Below are 18,786 nucleotides of genomic sequence, written 5' to 3'. Positions count from 1 at the left end.
AGATGTTCATATTTCACATTCAGTGCAGCAATCACACAATGTGTCTTCTTTTGTCCCATTAGAAGTAAGAAAAGAAAACCATGCAATACTGACTTGGGTGTTTATTGTGAACATCAAACAAAAAAAGAAATCTGCAAAAACAACAATTTTTCAGCACTGTGTAGATCAGATTGTACATGTTTATAGTTTACATCACTGTTTTGTAATCTCAAAAAGCAAGATTGTGTCTAAGAAACATGCAAGATTTTTCTTGAAGAAGCTAGACTTTATGCTCCCAAGCATTATTGAGGAAAGTTTTGAAATTAGGAATTTCAGGACAATCTTTTGGAACTAGCAAGACCTATTGGGAATATTCACTTAATGTGCCCAAAGCATTGTTGGGTAGGCCAGATATATAGCGCCTCCATTGGCATGCCACTTAACCATGGCCCGAACCAAAGTTCATGTTTAATTCGAACACTGGTGTTTGTCATTCAGTATTTCATATTTCAAAATTATTCCCCATTGCCCCACACAACCCATTGCCATCTTTGGGTAGAGCTGTTCATTATTATTCTGGGTGAAAAACTCTGAAGTTGACATTTGGTTGTACTCTGTGAGATGATGTAGCACCTAGTGCTGTCTGGGCATGTGTGATGCTGTCTTTTAGGTTCCTGATTTAGCAGATGTTTGTATGGGGACTAGATGATTTAAGAGCACAGGCCCATATAGAAGTTTGTTAACCGTTCATATCTGTTCTTAATGATTAATGTGGTGTTCCCCATAATTTTTCAAAAGGGCTTACTTGCTGAAATCCACCACCAGACGATTTGTATACATACTCAAACACTTTCGACCTCTGAGTGCTCTACTCCTATGTAGCCCGTGTGGCTTGTAGCATAGTGGCAAATCTGACTGTAAATGTGTATATTGAAAGGGTGCGTCCCCAGCCAGCACGATCCTCCCCGCAATGAGAGACAATGAAGGACTCTCCCAGGTAGGGAATAAAGCCAAGACAGAGTGCGGGTGAGCTTAAATGGGAGTTTATCAATCAGAATAGGGCATGCAAAGAACTCTGCAAACTCCGAGAGCGCTCCGTCTGACATCGCAAAGACAGGCGTATATAATTACAAAAAACCTCATCAAAAACCTACATACTATAGAGGGCACAAATACAATGGGATTGGGTGGCGATGACTAACTATAGGTGCTGCTGCGAGGTGGTTGGTCGTGGCAGAAGAACGTCACTGGTCAGCCTCGTGGTTAGGGCTGGGCCTGACAAATTGGCAGAGTTCATCCAGGCGGTGTTGGTATGCCTCCGCGTCCAGTGTCAGAGATGAATGTCTTTTCCTGACTTCTTTGCCCTAGGCCATGCACACCGCAGTCATTCAGTCATTACAGTGTTATTCTCTTTAGTAAATCTTTCAATAGGTTATCTTACAGGTTAATGCAACACAGGAGGAATGCACCTTGTGAGAGGTCTGATGGTCATTCATCAGGGCATGGTTACCAGCGTCCTTTTGACCAGTACCATAGGTTGAGGGGCTAAGCTTCGGGGCATGGGACGGACGGTACAAGTCTCCCTGTCTTGTTAGATGTGGTTATAAATGTGTCGCTGTGTGTTGCCACAGTGTTGGGTGTCCTCGTTGTACAGGGCCATAAGTCTAAGATGATCTGGTGGGTTGTGGGGTTTACGAGGGGGCGCCTTTGGAGTGTGGGTTCAGGCAGAGGTTTACTGCTATGCTGTAAATAATGCAGGTGGCGGACCGTGGCCTTGGGTGCTGTAAAGGGGGGCTACGCATCTGTGGAGCGGCTCCAGCCTAGTTGGGGGAGGTGGGGCAGCGCGGTTCGGGCCTCTGTTCTCATGCTTTTGGCAGCCTGCGCAGGGTGGGAGGGGAATGGCCTTGCACATATTTGCAAAGGTATCTTCCTCATGTGTTGCCGGTTTTTGGAGGTGTAAACATTACAATCATTAGAACACTTTATAATATTTGTTTGAATTACTTGAGAACACACATTTCACTTTGCTGGAAGCATTTCAGTTATGTTCAGTCCGAGCACCTTATTAGTACACAATATTTCAACAATTACAGTATTAAACTATATGCATATACATCTTGCAAATAAGTGAGGTAGCATTACGGTTTGTGCAGCACACAGAAAATGAACCGCCACCGTATGTGACGGTGGCGGTATGCAAGGGGCTTTGAACATACATATGTGGCGAGTGCATTCTCGCACTCCCATCACTGGTGCCCCCTGCATGGTTACCCTCGCCTTCTTGTGTACTGTAGCAGCATTAGTTCAGGTATGGCGCGGGACCGCGGGATGTGCGGGTCTTTTATGGCTGTTGTTATGTACACTAACTACACAATTCTACAGGTATCTTTGGCATGCATGGTGTGTATGGGGGGAATGCAACAAGTAGTTTCTTACATTTATCTCTGGGTACTCTTCCTCTTTCATCAGAGGACCATTCTACAGACCTTCCCATCACCCAGGCCCTGCTGACCGGGTCATTCTGGGAGCAGTGATGCCCTGCGGACGGTGAAATGTTAGTGTCAGTGTATTGTGTTAGCTCATGTCCGTCCTTCTCGTGGGAACATGCTTGCAGCGGATCTGCCAGGGAGCTGTGGCAACATGGATAATTGAAACTCTCCATGGGTGGGGGGCCGCGCTGCAGCGCGCAGAGCTCACACCAGCTTTGATTAGACAAAATGGTTTCTGGGCCTAGCTAAATTCGATATATGTTGGGCATCAATACGTGTGGGCAATGTCGTCAGCAGGTGAACCCTCCACCACCTGGGCCCGGGTGGTATGAGGGGACGCCCAGTGAGCCATGGCCCTCACCTGGGGAGGAGACGTGGGCAAGGAGGGTCTTTTGGACCAGTCCTCCCCTACAATATGTAGCTTTTAGTCTTAGTGTTATAGTTATCGAGAATATTTTGGGGGGAATCTGTGGATGAATGACTTTGACTAGGTATGTATGTCTATTGCAGAAAGTAAAGTGTAATGCTTGACTACAGAATGTGAATTGTGTAGCCCCTTGATCAGGCTCAGTGGTTCACTGTTTTTTCATGGTATATTCATTGGGTGCTTTTACTGAAATTGAAACAGAGAATTTTTTTCCTTGCAACCATGGTATTTGTGTGTTATTTGGTTACCTGTTCGCTTCCCTGCTTCACTTGTGAGGCTATTCATGTTTAGATCACAAATTGACCCCTTCAACATTTTGCATGCAAATGCTCTAAAGTAATCTCAATCCTGGCACCTAATCGCCCAACCAAAAAATGAGTTAATCATTGTTTGGTTCCTAGCTGCCATAGGTGTAGTTCAGTCAAATAAGGCTCACTATCTTGGGCATCCACTACGTAGGCAGTGTAAAAAGGCGTATGCTTTCAATCTGGCATGTCTTGTAGCAGTCCTAGAAATTGAAACTAGCCACTAGGAAGTGATCATTGACTCTTGGTGAATAAGCAATAGTATCCTGTAAGCATGTGGACAACAAATGGGGTTGAATGACTTTTTATGCCTGGCTAGTAGCTTGCAAATTGACATTTTGATGCCTGCTTATAGTAATGAGCGAGTGCCTTAGATATGGTGAAAAACTATACCCAAGTTTGTTAGGCAAAAGAGTAAGTATTGCTTTTCTTTTGGACAAGGTGAAGAAAAAAGTTTGTGACAAATCAGACGAGGAGGAGGATCCATCGGAGAAGAAATACAGAAAGTGTGAGAAGGCTGGCTGCTCATCTGCATACCCGGTTTGTTTTGCAAGTGCCGCTGAAAGGTTTGTTTATCATTTTAATTTCGTTTAGTCTTTAGAATTCCTGTTAATACCATCTTCTCGCACCAGAAAAAGAGCAGTTTCTCTCAATTCTGTTGTGTGTCTCTGGCATTGGAATGTTGCATTACTATTCAGTGAGGATCAAAAAGCATTGGCAATCGCTTTCTCTCCAAGAGACTTTTATATGCAGTTACAGCTGTTTATGATGCAAAGTTACTTTCCAAAGAAGTTGTGATGGTGCTTTGCAAACTGTCTGTGCTGTAATTTAGTGGTACATGGACTGAAAAGCATTTTAATAGTTGGATGTCATTGTCTGAAAGAATAGTCTATTGAAGAAACCCACTCAGGAAGTAAAGGTCAGCAAGCTTTAGGGGAGAACCTGTATGGTAGTAAGGCATAAATGTGTTGCAAATAATGTCAGGAGGACTCGAAAGGTTTGTGTTTCAGCTCAGATAAAAATCAGGTCAGAAGTTTCTAGCAGAAGTCTTGTAAACAGAATTGTTTTTTGGCCTTCGTAACTGTTAGTGGAGTTTTCCCAAAGTCCTCTGGAAGGTAGGACTTCACAAAACTATCCCTATGGTTTGTACATCCCTCCCCAACTCTTGGTATTAGTCGGTACTGCTCATGGAACCTTAGTAGAGTGGCAGAGCAGTCAGGTTCATCATGAGAGGAAAATGTGAGCTGTAGGTAGGTGCACTGAACCTAGTTAGTAATGCACATCAAAGAAACACTTACTCAATAAATGTATACAATATATATTTATTATATTTACACAAGGATCACTTTTACATACTCAATACTTTAAACCAAAACACTTAGGAATACTTTAGAATACTTTACAAAGGCCACGGCTTAGTTTGTAGTTCCTTGCAGTTGCCTTTGTTATAGCTTTTGACAGTAATGACAGTTCTACCTTATTATCGGTGATAACGCGCACTCGCAAATCTTAGAAGAAATACTGTAAAGACATTTACTCTGCAAACTCGCTTAAGATGATGACTTTTAGGAAGGACAATATTTGGTTAGTGTAATATAAACACAGCTTAAGGTTATAGAGGCCGTTTCTTCGCTCAGCAAGGCTTCTAAGGTCCAAAATGCAACCATAGCCAAAGGCAGTTCAGAGAGGGCTCAAAGCCTCGACAAGCAGTAGAACAAACTCCTACAGGTATTTTCTAGTCTCTAGTCTTTAAGATGCAAGAGGATACAACCAACGTCAGAGACCCTGTTACAGGGCTCGTTAAAGGGACACAAGCAGCAGCTTGGGTCGGATGTAAGAGGGGGGCTGCCCTGGACACCTGTATGTGCACGCCCAACGCTCTGGAGTGACTTTTCAGATGAAGGTAACTAATATCTTTTTATCCACAGTACCTTTTGGTTAGAAGAAATGTTTGTGTCTTGGTTCTCCTTGATGTGGCAGCGTTGGTCCCGACCTCTGGATTCCTTGGTCTGGTGATGAAAGACAGGGCAATGGACGGGATCTCTTAGCAGCAGTCTCGAGGGAGGGCCTCTTGCATGGATTTCAGCAACTTCTCTGGTCACTGTGCGGTTTTGGCGCCTTTTCTGCAGCACCAACAAAAGACGCGTTTGACCTGGTAAAGCGTCTTCGGTTCCTGAAGTCCTGCTCTCTTGTGAGGAGGGGACTTGGATGGGTCGGATTGTGTCTCTGGAGGTTCACCTGGAGCTCAGCAAACACTTGGACAGATTTGGTCTTCCCACGACAATGCACTTCAATTGGGTTGGAGGTCTGCTGGTATTGGGGTTCCGCAGCTCTGGAAAGTCGCAGGACCTCGGGAGATGGCTCTGATTAAAGTTCGTCTTGGGACTGTTGTCACCAGAGTCATCCTCTGTCGCGCAGAAAACGGGGCCCGGACAGCAGTGGTTGCTTCACGGTGTGCAAAGCTTCTGTAGGCGTCTCTGGTTGTCTTCTTCTTCGGTTACTTCAATTTCCAGTGGTTGACTTGTCTTTCACCTCGGGAACCTCCCCTTTTATTCAGTTTCAGCACACACTGCTCTGCATTTTGTCTCAGCAATTTACAGATAGGGGAAGGTGGCTGTCCAATCAGGATAGCCAGACCCCCAGTGGGAGCTGGTTCCATTCAGGCACTCGGGCAGACAAAGAGGAGGGGAGTGAAAAACTCCTCCCCCACTTCCTGCCTATCCAGACACACTGGAGCCTAGGCGGGGACACCCAAGGGTTCCCACCAAAGGCAGAACACTCACACAGATCTCCCCCTCCCAGAATGGTACAGGAAGGGCTAACAAATGACAACCATGCTTGAAATGGCGAAAAAAGAAAGAAGCTCCTGAGTTGGTACTCAGGTGCCCCTATTGTGTCTAACTAGGGCTACGAATATATGATATGATATGATAGTTTATTTATATAGCGCTATAAACAATGTGTTTCAAAACGCTTCAAGGCAAGGGAGGGAACAAGGGAAAATACAATGACATTCTTACAGGCCATGAACAGTAAGGCTGTGAAATTAACTATCGTACTCGGCCTGACGACATTTCAGGTATTGCAAGAGCTAAGACATAGATAAGGAAGGGAGGGGGAGAGTGAGAAGGAAATGGAAACAGACAGGCGACTACCGTACTAGGCCTGACGACATTTCAGATAGTGCTGGAGGGACGGGGGAGGGGGTAACAGTAAGTCGATGGAGGAGCGACAGACGATGGTGACAATTAAACACAATAGTCAGTAGAACACGTCCACTGCCACCAGCGATAACTAGAAGGCTGTCTATTTGACTAAAATGTCACAGGAGCAGAGGGAAGGGAGCTACTAAGTATCCCCTTGGCACTCCAGATAAGGTGGTGTGTGCCAATCCCTCAGAATATATAAAATTTTAGGAGAGATACAAAGTATCTCTCTATCCTTAAGAACTGTAGTTACTCTAAGATAAAACAGAATCTCAAAGGAGAACCCAAAGGGTTCCCAGCAACACTGTGTCATAAGGAGCTGTGTGCTGTTAGGTAAGAATTGATGTAGTAGCACTTTGTGAGACTACACAACCCTGATCTGCTTGCTATTGGGTAACCCACCTTTTGGTATAGGTCTGTACTACACAAGTTGGTAGTATGACTGAGCAGCTAGTGTTGTGACTGAGCAGCCAGGCCTATCTCAAGAGGGGTAAATGTGAGCTGTAGTAATGAAATTCGCAAATACAAGTAACACTTACACTCAAGGTTTCAGTTATAAATAGTTATTTATTTAACATCACTTTTTAAATAAGCCTTCTTTAAAAATGGCAAGAAGGTAACAATCAAATATACTTTAAAATTCTTTTCCACAATCAGCACAAGTTAGTGGATACTCTTTAGATCTGCTTTTTGCACACTTCCTACACCCGGAGGTGATTTCATTCACAAGGACAGTAATGGCATTTATATATCACTAGTTATACTTTGCAGATTCTAAGGTTGCAGAAAGGAAAGGTTAGAGGAAGGAAAACAGGTTCTCCGGGCATGTGAGTATACTTAAATAGTCAAATGAAGTCTAGACAAGCCTTCGCCAGCACTAACTAAACTTGTCTAAAACTAGTTACCACCTATGACGGACAGAAATATCAAGGTCAATGGGCTAGAAGAGTCTGCAGGGAGCCGGGACAGCCAAAGTCAATTGGAGCATAGTCAATGGAGCTGAGGCATTTCCTAGATAAAAAAAAGTATTGCACAAAGTTAGAGAGTTTTGTAGAAATCACGTTTAGGGTGACAAGCTGTTAATCCTGTGAAAAGTAGAGTTGGAATCAACTCTAAGGTAAGCCAATGCAACTCTTGGCAGAGAAAAGCACAGCTCAAAAAGACACTGAGGTAAGTACCCCAAGTCTAAACAGTACCTCTGATTTAAAGAAGACTGGTCCAGCTGGATTCTGTCCTATTGCAGCGGTGCTGTCCCTGGGTCCCTGGGACTCAGTCATGGGGACAAGAGGGAGGACGTCTGGAGGGCTTCTGCAGCAGCAAATTGGAGGGCGTCGGCAGCTACAGGCTCTTTCGGATTAGCGGCACTTCGCGGTTTCAGCGCTCGGTAAACGGCACCACCGCAGATCTTGGATAACGTTTGGGCTTCCATCTCTCCTTGGGTCCTGCAATCTGGTGAGGGGACTCGAGCTCTGGTCATCCTGCTTCTGGAGGGTCCTTGGGGAAACTCCTGGAGCTTCTGGCCTGATTTTAGACGCTGCACTCGACTACGGATTTCTTGAACCCTGGCACTCTGTTCTTGCAGCAGCAAAGAAGTACAGCCTATCAGGGAAGATGGTCCAGTGGAGTTTGTCTCTGGGTTAGTTGGTACCACTAACCCAAGGGGAAGAAGTCGTCCCTTCCGGAGCTTCTCTTATCGATGAGAAAAAGGAGTTTCAGCACAGCAGCAGGGCTTCACCGGGCAATTCAAAGGGCCAGGAGGATGCAGAAAGCTTTGGTCACAGTTTCTTCGTCTGGTGTTTCTCCCAGTGGTGGACTCTGACTCTAGTACCAAAACCCTTGCCTTTTAAGCAGGTTTCTCCCATTCCTGCACAGCCTAGGCTGTCAATCACACGGCAGGGTGTCTGTCCTGAAAGGACAGCCAGCCAGCCAGCCAATCGGTACTGGTTGCATTCAGGCATTCTTGGAGGCAAAGGACAGGGGCAAAACGAACAAAGGGCTAAACTCCACCTCGACGTACAGAGTAAAACCCAAGAAACACCTCACAAACAGAAAATGGTGAAAAAAGACCAGGGCCGTTTTGACAAGAGTCACCCATGGGTACTATACTGCAGCTGAGGATTCAGCCTGCGGTAGAAAAGCACAATGGTAGGAAAATTAAACCACTGCCAACAGCCTTTTAAAGTAGGGAGGGTAACATAAAACATGTTACATGAGAATGTAGGATAAGGGGCTACTAGGTAACCCCAAGCACTCCACATAAGATGGTGTGTGCTGGACCCACAAAGAGAAAAGGTAAGTAAAGTCAGTTTCACTTTAATATTCTTGGGAACAGTAGTTCAGACAAGAAAAGGTATTTAAACCTCATGAGAAATTCAAAGGATTTCTCAGTGACACGGCACTGAAGGTGCTTTGTGTCATCCTATAAAAAGTAGTTACCTATGGATTTTGTCAGACTCCAAAAACAGAGGAAACCTATAATCCAATCAGATCAAAACACATGATAAAGAGGTCTCACTCACTCCAGGGTTAAAATTAAAAACTCCTAAACTCCAGCAAAAGAGCTGGGGGGTCTCTAAGGGTGAAGGGAATTAGCACAGAAATGAGAATTATCACTAACATGCTGCAAAAGTAAAATACAGATGCAGGAGAACTGCCCCTTGGTGCCTCCGACTGCAATTATATGCGTTTGTATGTTTTAAATTCAGGGACCATACAGTGTTTGCAGGCCGCAAGACTCTTGGGCACCCAGTAGGGTTTTCAGGCAAAAAGGGGTTCACAGACCCGTTGAGGCTTGTTGACTGCAGGAGCAAAGTGAGGTTCTCAAGAAACTACCCTATATTGCGCAAATCTCTTGACAGCCCCGGCTGCAGTGGACAACAGGGGGCACGCACCAATTTCTAGTTCTGGCACCATGGTGGGTACTAATAAAAATACTTTCATGGGAGTTAAGAGAGGGAGGGGCGGGGCACCAGGTGAATGTCCCCATTCCTCAGCATTGTGTCTTTCATAGATTCTCCTGCTTTGAATATTCCCCTTTGTCAGTCTGGGAATCCTAGGTAAGTTTACAACGCTGGTGTACATATACCAAAGAAAACTGTACTCCAGTGATTCATCCACCTTTTAGATCATTTACCCCCTGGTCAATGAGGTGTGCAGCCCTAAACTCCTCCAACAGTGGCCATCTTCAGTTTCTTTACCTCACGTCATGTGTGAGAGTCCTCAAACTACGGGCCTCTTGATTCAACATTTTTAAAGGAATGGTTCGTCAGAAAAATATTATTGTCCCTATGGTTCGGCCATGTGTTTTTAACCATAAGTCGATCGATCGTACAAACATTTCCTATGCACCTTACCCGAGTTTTCGTCTCTTGAACACAAGCAAAATCAGACAGCAGGGTGTGGCCATCTTGTGATAATCTTATCACTTGCGGCATTGCCCTGGGTGACCTGCATTTGCGGCACTTAATCATATCCCCCGCCCCTGAGCCTGACATCACTAGACGCGTATCGCCCATTTCAATATGCCAAAGCACGTCTTGTGTCAACATTCTCTGCGCCTTAGCTAATGACGTGTTGCCATGGAAATGGCAGGAAGCCTCTTTCCTCGTTAAGTATAAACAGAGCGTTTCACAACTGTCAGGAAACGAAAACTGAAGTAGTTGGATCCTGCAGGCGTGAAGCTGGCCCAGCAAGCCCCCTAAGCCTGCCTGCTCAACAATCCTGCTTCTTTAAAACTATTGGCCAGCAAACCCAAGGGGAAAGGGGAATGGAGAAAACAACAAAAGACAAGAACTCCCACTGCAGGTACTTCATACTGTCCTCACTGGAAGATTTCGACTCAGTAGGGTTCCTAAAAGGCAAATACACTTCTTAATATTATGTTTTCTATTCACTTTCAGATATTCTTTCATTAAGATTTATTTTAATTACCTGTAGTCTAAGCTTGATTTGTTATTAGGCTGAATCAACGGGTGCGTGAAGATAACTGTAGTTACTCGCTATTCTTTTTCTTCTACTTATCTATCTTCTCTCTTGATCTCTTAACTTCTGGAGTCCTTTGCTCTATTTCCCAAACAACAATGTGATTTATTAGTGATATAATGTTACTCTTGTGGGAATGATATACATATACTCTTCTTCTTCAAATTACCTGCTGAACTTTCGTTGAAGACTATTTTATTTTTGCAAATAAATGTTGCGTTTTCTTCAATAGAAGTCTTTCTGTAATTTCTTGGTCAGCAGCTCTCAATTACCTTTTAGTTGAAAGAACACTCGTTTTTGATTAGTTAAAATGAGACTATACTTCACGTTCGTGTATCGTTAATATCTTTAAACAAGTCTCAAATTATTTTCAATAGTTTTCTCGAAGCGGAAGCTAAAAACTAAGGGAAGGATAACTTTGCTTATAATATGAAAACTAAATGCGTATCTTGAAAGGTTCTTTTCCATACAATGTGCGTCGCTGGAAACAAAAACAACGAACGTATTGAAGTCCACAAAATGGCCGCGACGTTATAGGGTCCTTTTTTCTATCCGCGCACGCATGAAGTAAATAGCAATACGCGCCGGAAAGAAATTGTATAAACAAATACTGTTAAATGTTAGTTATATACATTAGTAACACGACAGTGACGATCCGCACGTCTAGATTAATGTAAAATAAATATTCACAGCAAAAAATAATTATTTGAATCTTTTTCTTGAATATTCTTTAAGAACTTCTTTTACTCTTCTACAGTCTTTAAATTGAGTTCATTTCAAAAGTCCATATTTAGAATATTTCACAGTAGAGAATTCACTTAGCTCAGTCTTTGAAAGCTATGCAAGAGAACTCAGCAACTCAGCATCTGGGGTTTTCACTGGAAGTCTTCAGCTGTAATTTTCTCCTTCTTTGTTATTGACTAATCTAAAATTATGATGTATAACTAAACTATAGATTCTTCAAACTATAATATACTTTAATGTATGGTATCTCAGAGCTATGAAAAACATTACCTATTCTAATGAATACTTTAATGAAAGGCAGTTTAGAATTATTAGGAGCATTCTAAATGACATCACAATGCTGCCTGCTGTAAACTAAACCAATCACTGCTGGGAAAGTGTTCCACCATCTTGGCTTCGGGGCATTTCATCTTTCTAAATGAAAGTTAGTTCATGGAAAATAGAACAAACTAAAAAAGGAATTGTTCTACTCTCTAAACAGAATTTATTTAATATTTTAACCACCCTCCCTTTCTAACTTTCCTGGAATAGTATTTGACATACCCTATTCCCCTTGGAACCTAGCCAATTTGAGGTACAAAATGTGAAAACCTGACAACACACAACAGCTGATTTTTCTTTTCCATTCCTCTCACTGTATTTCTTTGAGTATTCTGTGACCCGTTTCTGTGCTCTGGTGAGCTACCTTCATTGCTTGTAGCCCGTGTGAACAGATACCAGTACCATCGCTATAAATAATTTTCGTTTGTTTACCACACAATGGCAACAATAATGCCTACCTGTACGAGCCCGAGTATTCAGAGGGGGAATTACTGGAAAAAGCAAGCTGCGTAAACGATGGGGCTTTGAACGACAGTTGGGCGGACGTTTCAACAGATGAAGAGCCTGGGCCTAGTCACAGGAAGGTGTTTCCACCTGGTGTACCTGCAATCGGTGCACGCTAATGCCAACCGAGGAGGAGAACTGCTGCTGCCAAGAAAACTCTGGATGCTTGTCCTACATATCGAAAGGCGATCCACTGCCGCAATGCATTACCGAGCTGCCAGACTTCACGGCAGCTTGCCTCACACGGTCCGTGTTGAGGATTTTGATGGTGCTTATGCACGAACTTCGCACAGCAGTTCACCCTCGTAATACAAGTAATGAGTAAGTATAGTCTGGTTGTGATGTCAGTTAGGCCACTACTATTTCATGGTTGTCCCCTATATTCTCGTAACTTCAGTATATCATTGTCATATCAGTTTAGTCTTGCAATTCTCTAGTGATAGTCACATAAAAGTCGTTCAATATTGTGCAGTGTCTAGTTAGCATTTGTCCTGGCAAAAATGCCATTGCATACAAGAATTGTCATTGGCAACTAAGGTTTAATACACTTACTTTGGTCATTTAAAAACAGTTTGTATCTTTCTCTTTCACAGGTGGTACCGGCTGGTGGCCTTTCGTTCGTACACATGGTGGCTTCATGGGAGGCTTGGACACCGCGTTCGACAAGTATTACCCGCCTGTGTCGTTGGTGCCATTAGACAAACTTTCCCCAGTGACAGCGGTCAGTACAGGGATTTTCCCTCGCTGAGCTGAAACCACACCTTTACAATGTGTAGTATTTTTGTGCCATCAAAATAAGAAACCAAATAAAACACATATTTGTTATCAATGGTTGTTTCAGTTTTTAAGTGAATCAAGTGCGTTTCCATTCAGCAGTGTTCCCGTGACTTGTCTGCACGCCTCCCTGCCCATCCATCCCACCCCCCACTATCAAAGGCAGTTTGCACCACTGTATGTTGCATTTTCACTGAACATCCCTTTTCCTATCTGTCCTGTAGTTGCCCGATGGAGTACGGACTATGCAGACACAGACAGTGATACAAATGACAGATGCTGCTTGCCAAACTGTTTTCACCATGGAGGAACTATTAATTGAGGCACGGCGTGTTCACACTCGAGATGCCTATATCCAATGGCCAGAAAATTAATTTAATATGACCGGCGATTCCAGCAAAGTGTTTTTGGACCATTGCTACAATGTGCCTGTTCCGCCAGATGAAGGTGAAAGTGAATTTATAGAAGATAGTTTTACATTACTCGATGAACACTTGACACAGTCGACACCCGCCAAAAAAATGCCCCCCAAAAAACAGTCCACATTGATGTTTTCTCCTTTCCATGGTCAAGTAACAGATGTTGAAATGACAGAGACTGAAGCATCAACACTATTGACTGACGAAACAGACAAAGATATCAACTATAATATGTCGAGTTTGGCTGATATGTCCACAACGGTTCAGTCCGAAACAACAGTGTTGTCGAATGACAGTCTAATAAAAGAGGCCAAATACGTAGTATTCGACAGCAGCTTGATGGAGATTATAAAGATGCTGAAATGTGTGCATTTAGTGGGAGGGGGACGTATGTGGAAAGCCATTGGTGAGCGTGACTCGTCTAACACAAGGCAGTAACCTCAAATACATGGCACCTGTGAAAAGTCACATAAAACAGTTTCATGGTCCGCTCAACCGATGCTGGGGAAACTGCCAGCTGGCAATCTACTGTGTGCAGCAGCTTTGCTTTTCAGTGGCTCTAGTTTCACGAAGTTATCTAGTTTCTTTCAGTTTGTGGGACTCCATTTCATTTCTAAAACGCAATACTACAAATACCAACGTGATTATCTATTCCCTGCCATTTATGGTGCTTGGAAAATTGAACAACTGGCTATTCAAAGTACATTCCCCGACAAACGGTTCAGGCTAGCCGGCGATGGACAGTGTGACAGCCCCGGATTTTCTGCTAAGTACTGCACCTACCATTTTCAGGACATGGAAAGTAAGAAAATTGTGAGTTCGATGGTCGTGCAGGTGTCCCAATGTAAATCCTCAGTGGCCATGGAGAAACTTGGTTTTATAAAATCACTGGAAGATCTACAATCGAGGGGAATGCAAATTGACCTCATACCCACGGACAGACACGTTTCAATAGCCAAGACAAGACAATGAGAGAACAGTATCCAAATATTAAACATCAATTTGATGTATAGCATGTTGCCAAATCAATCAATCAAAAAAAAATCTCGGCTGCAGCGAAGAAAAAGGTTTGGAAAGTATTTCACAGTGGTCCCAGTCTTTCAGCAACCATCTTTGGTGGAGGTCCAAAACGTGATGGGTCTGTGGAAATTCTACTGGAAACATGGCGGTCACTAATGCACCACTGTTCCAACGTTAACCACTGGACAGAAAACCAACATTTCCACCAATGTGAACATGGCCCTTTGTCCCCAGAGCAGGCACGGAAGAAGTGGTTGATCCCATCTTCACCTCCACACAAAGCCCTTGAGAAGATTGCGTTTGATAAAACTCTATCAAGAGATCTGAAGGGACTCGCAGAATTCTGTCACACAGGAGATTTGGAGGTGTTCCACAATATGTGCCTAAAGTACAGGCTAAAGAGTTTGCATTTCGGCATCCGAGGGATGAAATCTAGGACTTTACTAGCGGTATTAGCGCATAACGAGAATGTAGGCCGGGAACAATCTAGGACTGCTGGAAACTTGGGGATGCTTCGCTACACTATGGCCTTTACAAAAAGAAGCAAAAAATGGGTTGTCAAACTAGTATATGAGAAAATGGAATTCGACTTTGTGAAAGATATTATTGTTAATGTCGTTGAGATGCATACTCATAGAATTGCGCACAAATCTGTTCAGAGCACACACACATTGCCAGCGTGCCATGTCCACCCAAAGCAGAACTCATTAAAATCGTTCAAAACCCGGTTCAAATGATTACCATCTGTTTTTATTTTTGCAAAAAGTGTTTTATAAACTGTACAAATAAAATATGCAATTTGTCTTTTGAAATCTATCCTCTCAGTCCTTTTCTTAAAAAAAGATATTACAATTATTACGATTGCTTTCACATTTCACAGTTTAGTCGAGCTATTGTGGGACCTTCATTTTTCGTGTTAATGACCAACGGATAACAGTGTGTAAGTATATTTGGGTTATGGCAGTTGCCTTGCAATAAAGTTCCGCAAAAAGCTGAATATCTGCTCATCCTACAAAAGGGATTAGACCTAGGCCACAAAACATTCTAGGCACGCAAGAAGTACTGACTGTGAAAACATGCCATGGGGTAGGAGGCCATGAGATAAGCAGAGGTGGGCCTGTTACTAGACACATTTTGACTCCGTTTTTGTGTTACATTGACTATAATTTGGTAATAGGGGGCATTCTGTCATTGGCAAGTTTCCCCTACAGATCTGCAGCGCCACGAACAACGAGCAGTGACAGCCCCCAATTTCCTGTGCCCATGCTTCAAAATTCATGTTTTCATGGATGCGTTGACACGGGATGTTGCAAAGTAAGACTGTATGTTCATTTTGAGTGAAGGTCTCCAGCTTTGAATTTTTGCTTAGGAGCTGGGAGGTCCACGCGTCCCGCGCACAAAGTTTCTATTGTTTTTTGACCTTGAGAGGCAGGGACCATTCCGAAAGGGATTGAATTGAAGGGGGTGTGTAATAACGTATGATATGATAAGGTTGCCCATTCCGAAACTGGACCTACTTACATATAAATTCAGTTTATGAAAAATCGTTGACACGAACGGAGGAGTCTGCATTACGGTCTGCATTGCGCCAAGAGAATGGAAATGCCGAATATAATGTAAGTTTCTCTTTAGACGATTTCATACCAGAACTAGTCGAAATACAAATAGCTGACCGTTATTGCTGGGTCACATTGTACTTGTTCGTTCTGTGTGGCATATTGCAATGAAGTGCTAGTACAACCTTTGTGTGCTGGGCTATCTACCGGGCACATGGGCAGGCCAGCATTGAGACGCATGTAGACCACCACTCGTTTCTCCCTGGTTCTACGCCAATATATCATTACATTGTTTGTGCACCTCAAATTCTTGCCCTAGTTTATGCATTACGTTTAGAGCTCAACATACACCATTGCACTATCCTCGGAAGCAAATAGCGGAATACTTTGATAATCCACGTTGTTTTCTCTCGGTTCACATTGTGTCACCTCTGCGCTAATAAAGAAAATTATTAATTGTAATAAAGATCGGCTACTGAGACACATTTCTATTTTTATCTTTTGCAAACAGGTACATTGTGCTGTTCTGCGATTGTCATCTATTCCAGACCCCGACCGATGGATTCTTCAACCGCCAGCTGCAGTTACATGTCAATCACTAGATCACTTAACCGTCTTTTGGGACGACAGACAAGGTCCAATGTGCCCGTACGCGGTACCAGCGATTAGGAGCAACATAACCTTTACGGTGGTCTAGTGCCAAGTTCATGCACCAGCTTTGCAATTCACCGTGCAACCAAAGTGCTTCATTTAGACAAAGCAAACACCCTGTGTACCCAAAAGGAACAGCGCATGACTCACGATAAACATTTGCGGAACGAGAGCAAAGAAAAAAAGTTCCATTTTGATTGATTATGTCAGACGCCGAATGTTATCGAAACATTTAATGTGAAATAAATGTACTTTACCAATTGTACAGTCTTGCTGTTTCCTTTTAAAGTACAGTTTCATATTCCTAATTGTGACGCGCTGTGCTGTGAGACGATGTGTGTTTTCCGGGTTCTGCGTCTAGTCGCGTAGGTGACGACTGGGCTCGTTTGGCTACGCTGCCCAGTAACGTCACAGAGAGAGGTGGAGAATATCAATGATTTGGTGATGTCAGGCTTGGAGGTGGGGGATATGATTTAGTACCGCAAATGCAGGTCACCCAGGGCGATGCGGCAAGTGATAAGATTATCACAAGATGGCCGCGCCCTGCTGCCTGATTTTGCTTGTGTTCAAGAGACGAAAACTCGGGTAAGGTGCATAGGAAATGTTTGTATGATCGATCGACTTATGGTTAAGAACACATGGCCGAACCATAGGGACAATAATATTTCTGACCGCACCATTCCCTTCAGAAGAAAAATTGACGGAAAACGATCTATCTGCAAACTCAAAACCTGCTAGACAAAGAGAAGATTGATCAGAAGTTTTTTTGTTGCTTTTGGCTCCCTAGGGTTATTTTCCAAGCGAAAGAGAAACTCCTCACGGATCCTTCTGAGTGCTTCAATCCTTTGGGAGTCATGCTGCTAACTTTTCAGAGTAGTCCTGGAGAAGTGTTTTGTTATCTGCATTTTCATATTCTGTTTCATGGATGTAGCTATTCAGGAAGGTTTGCAAACCTTCCAATCTATACATGGTCAGAGAAGCTCCTGTTTTAAGTGACTCTTGGCAGGGGACATCCATGGGTGTCTGATCTGCTTTCCTTTATTAGTTTTTTTTATTGGTTATACAACAATAAACAGACAGATACAATACTCAACACACCCCCCCCCCAACTCTGCTAGAGGAACAGTCTGTGCAATAATGTTGCAACCTTAGCCCTTGATTCTTTCACATAATGTCCAAAATCCTTATTTTGTGAGGACAACATTGGTGCATATAGTCATATTTTAACGCATCTTCCTAGTCATGTTTGAAGGAGGCTTGGTCCCTTTTGGACCAAATTGGTTGCCCATTCCAACGAGACAAAGTTCCACACCTTCTGGAACCAGTCCTGATTCGTTGGCACCTGTTTTTGTTGGCACTTTTGTGCCACCACTAGCCACACTGCAATGAGTAGAATCATTAAGCTGTATTTCTGCCTTTTTTAATATGTTTTAGCTTTCGGGTCCTACAGGCCGCCTACCCATACCTTCGTATCAATTGAGCTGATTTCTGGAAATATCCCTCCCATCTGTACTTGCACCTCTTTCCAAAACAGCCTAATAGCAGGCAGTCCCACCAAATGTGTCCAGTCCCCCTTAGTCTTGAAACCCCTCGAACAAAGAGCTGAGACTGTCGGGTACATTCTATGAAGCCGCTTGGGCGGGGGGGGGGTGTAGTGCCATTGGAACATCATTTTGTACCACATTTTCCTTTTTTGAATGGAGCAAGTAAGTTTCTGAATGGTTGCCCATAGGTATTCTCATTGCTCCCTATATACAGTTTTGTCGACTATGGTGTCCCATTGTTTTTTAATGTAATTCCATTGCACTAAGGTTGCGCTTGCGCTATCATTTAATAGTTTGTAAAGAGTCTAGATTAATTTCTTTGAGCCAATGTGGGTCGTAATATACACTTCGAAAGGTGTCAGTTGTTGTGTGGCTGCTGCTTTAATAGTTGGGTTAGTTAGTCAATGCATCAGTTGGCTATAACAGAATCTATCCTCCTTGCCAATGCCCATGCTGCGTTTGCAGTCCTCAAATGTTTTAAGAGTTTGCCCCTCAAACATATTCCAGGTTTTAAAGGCTCCTAATTCCATCCCTGAAGGCAACTCCAGGTTTTGAAATCTCGGGAGGAATGGGGATGGGGTTGTGGACAGGACCTCTCCTTCACTGCAGAGTCCCACACATCTGCCACCAGCCCCACTATTCTGCTGATCTGTAAAATGGGCGGTCTATGATCCCGGTTTAACCATAAAAGTCTGAACTTAGGTGTGCCTGCTACCGCTCTATCCTGCCGTACCCATACTTCGTGTCCCTCACCCATAAACCATTCTTTTATTACACAGAGTTGCGCCACTTCATAATATCTATCAAAGTCGGGAAGCGCTATTCCACCACGTTGTCTCTGAGCCGTCTGGGTACTCATAGCTATT

The 18,786-nt window shown here is 43.5% G+C and overlaps 1 protein-coding gene across 2 annotated transcripts in view; it reads left to right on the top strand.

Moving 5' to 3' along the window:
- KDM1B (lysine demethylase 1B) overlaps positions 1-18,786 on the top strand; it is a 1,796,634-nt gene that overhangs the window by 86,817 nt on the left and 1,691,031 nt on the right. For both annotated transcript variants that reach the window (XM_069613586.1, XM_069613587.1), the window contains exon 3: positions 3,642-3,766. In XM_069613586.1, coding sequence (XP_069469687.1) covers positions 3,642-3,766 — 125 coding nt within the window. The remainder of the gene's footprint in view (positions 1-3,641; positions 3,767-18,786) is intronic.

The sequence above is a fragment of the Ambystoma mexicanum genome, chromosome 5p, assembly GCF_040938575.1.
Source record: "Ambystoma mexicanum isolate Mex_15411 chromosome 5p, UKY_AmexF1_1, whole genome shotgun sequence".
NCBI lineage: Eukaryota > Metazoa > Chordata > Amphibia > Caudata > Ambystomatidae > Ambystoma > Ambystoma mexicanum.
This window is presented reverse-complemented; position numbering and strand designations above follow the sequence as displayed.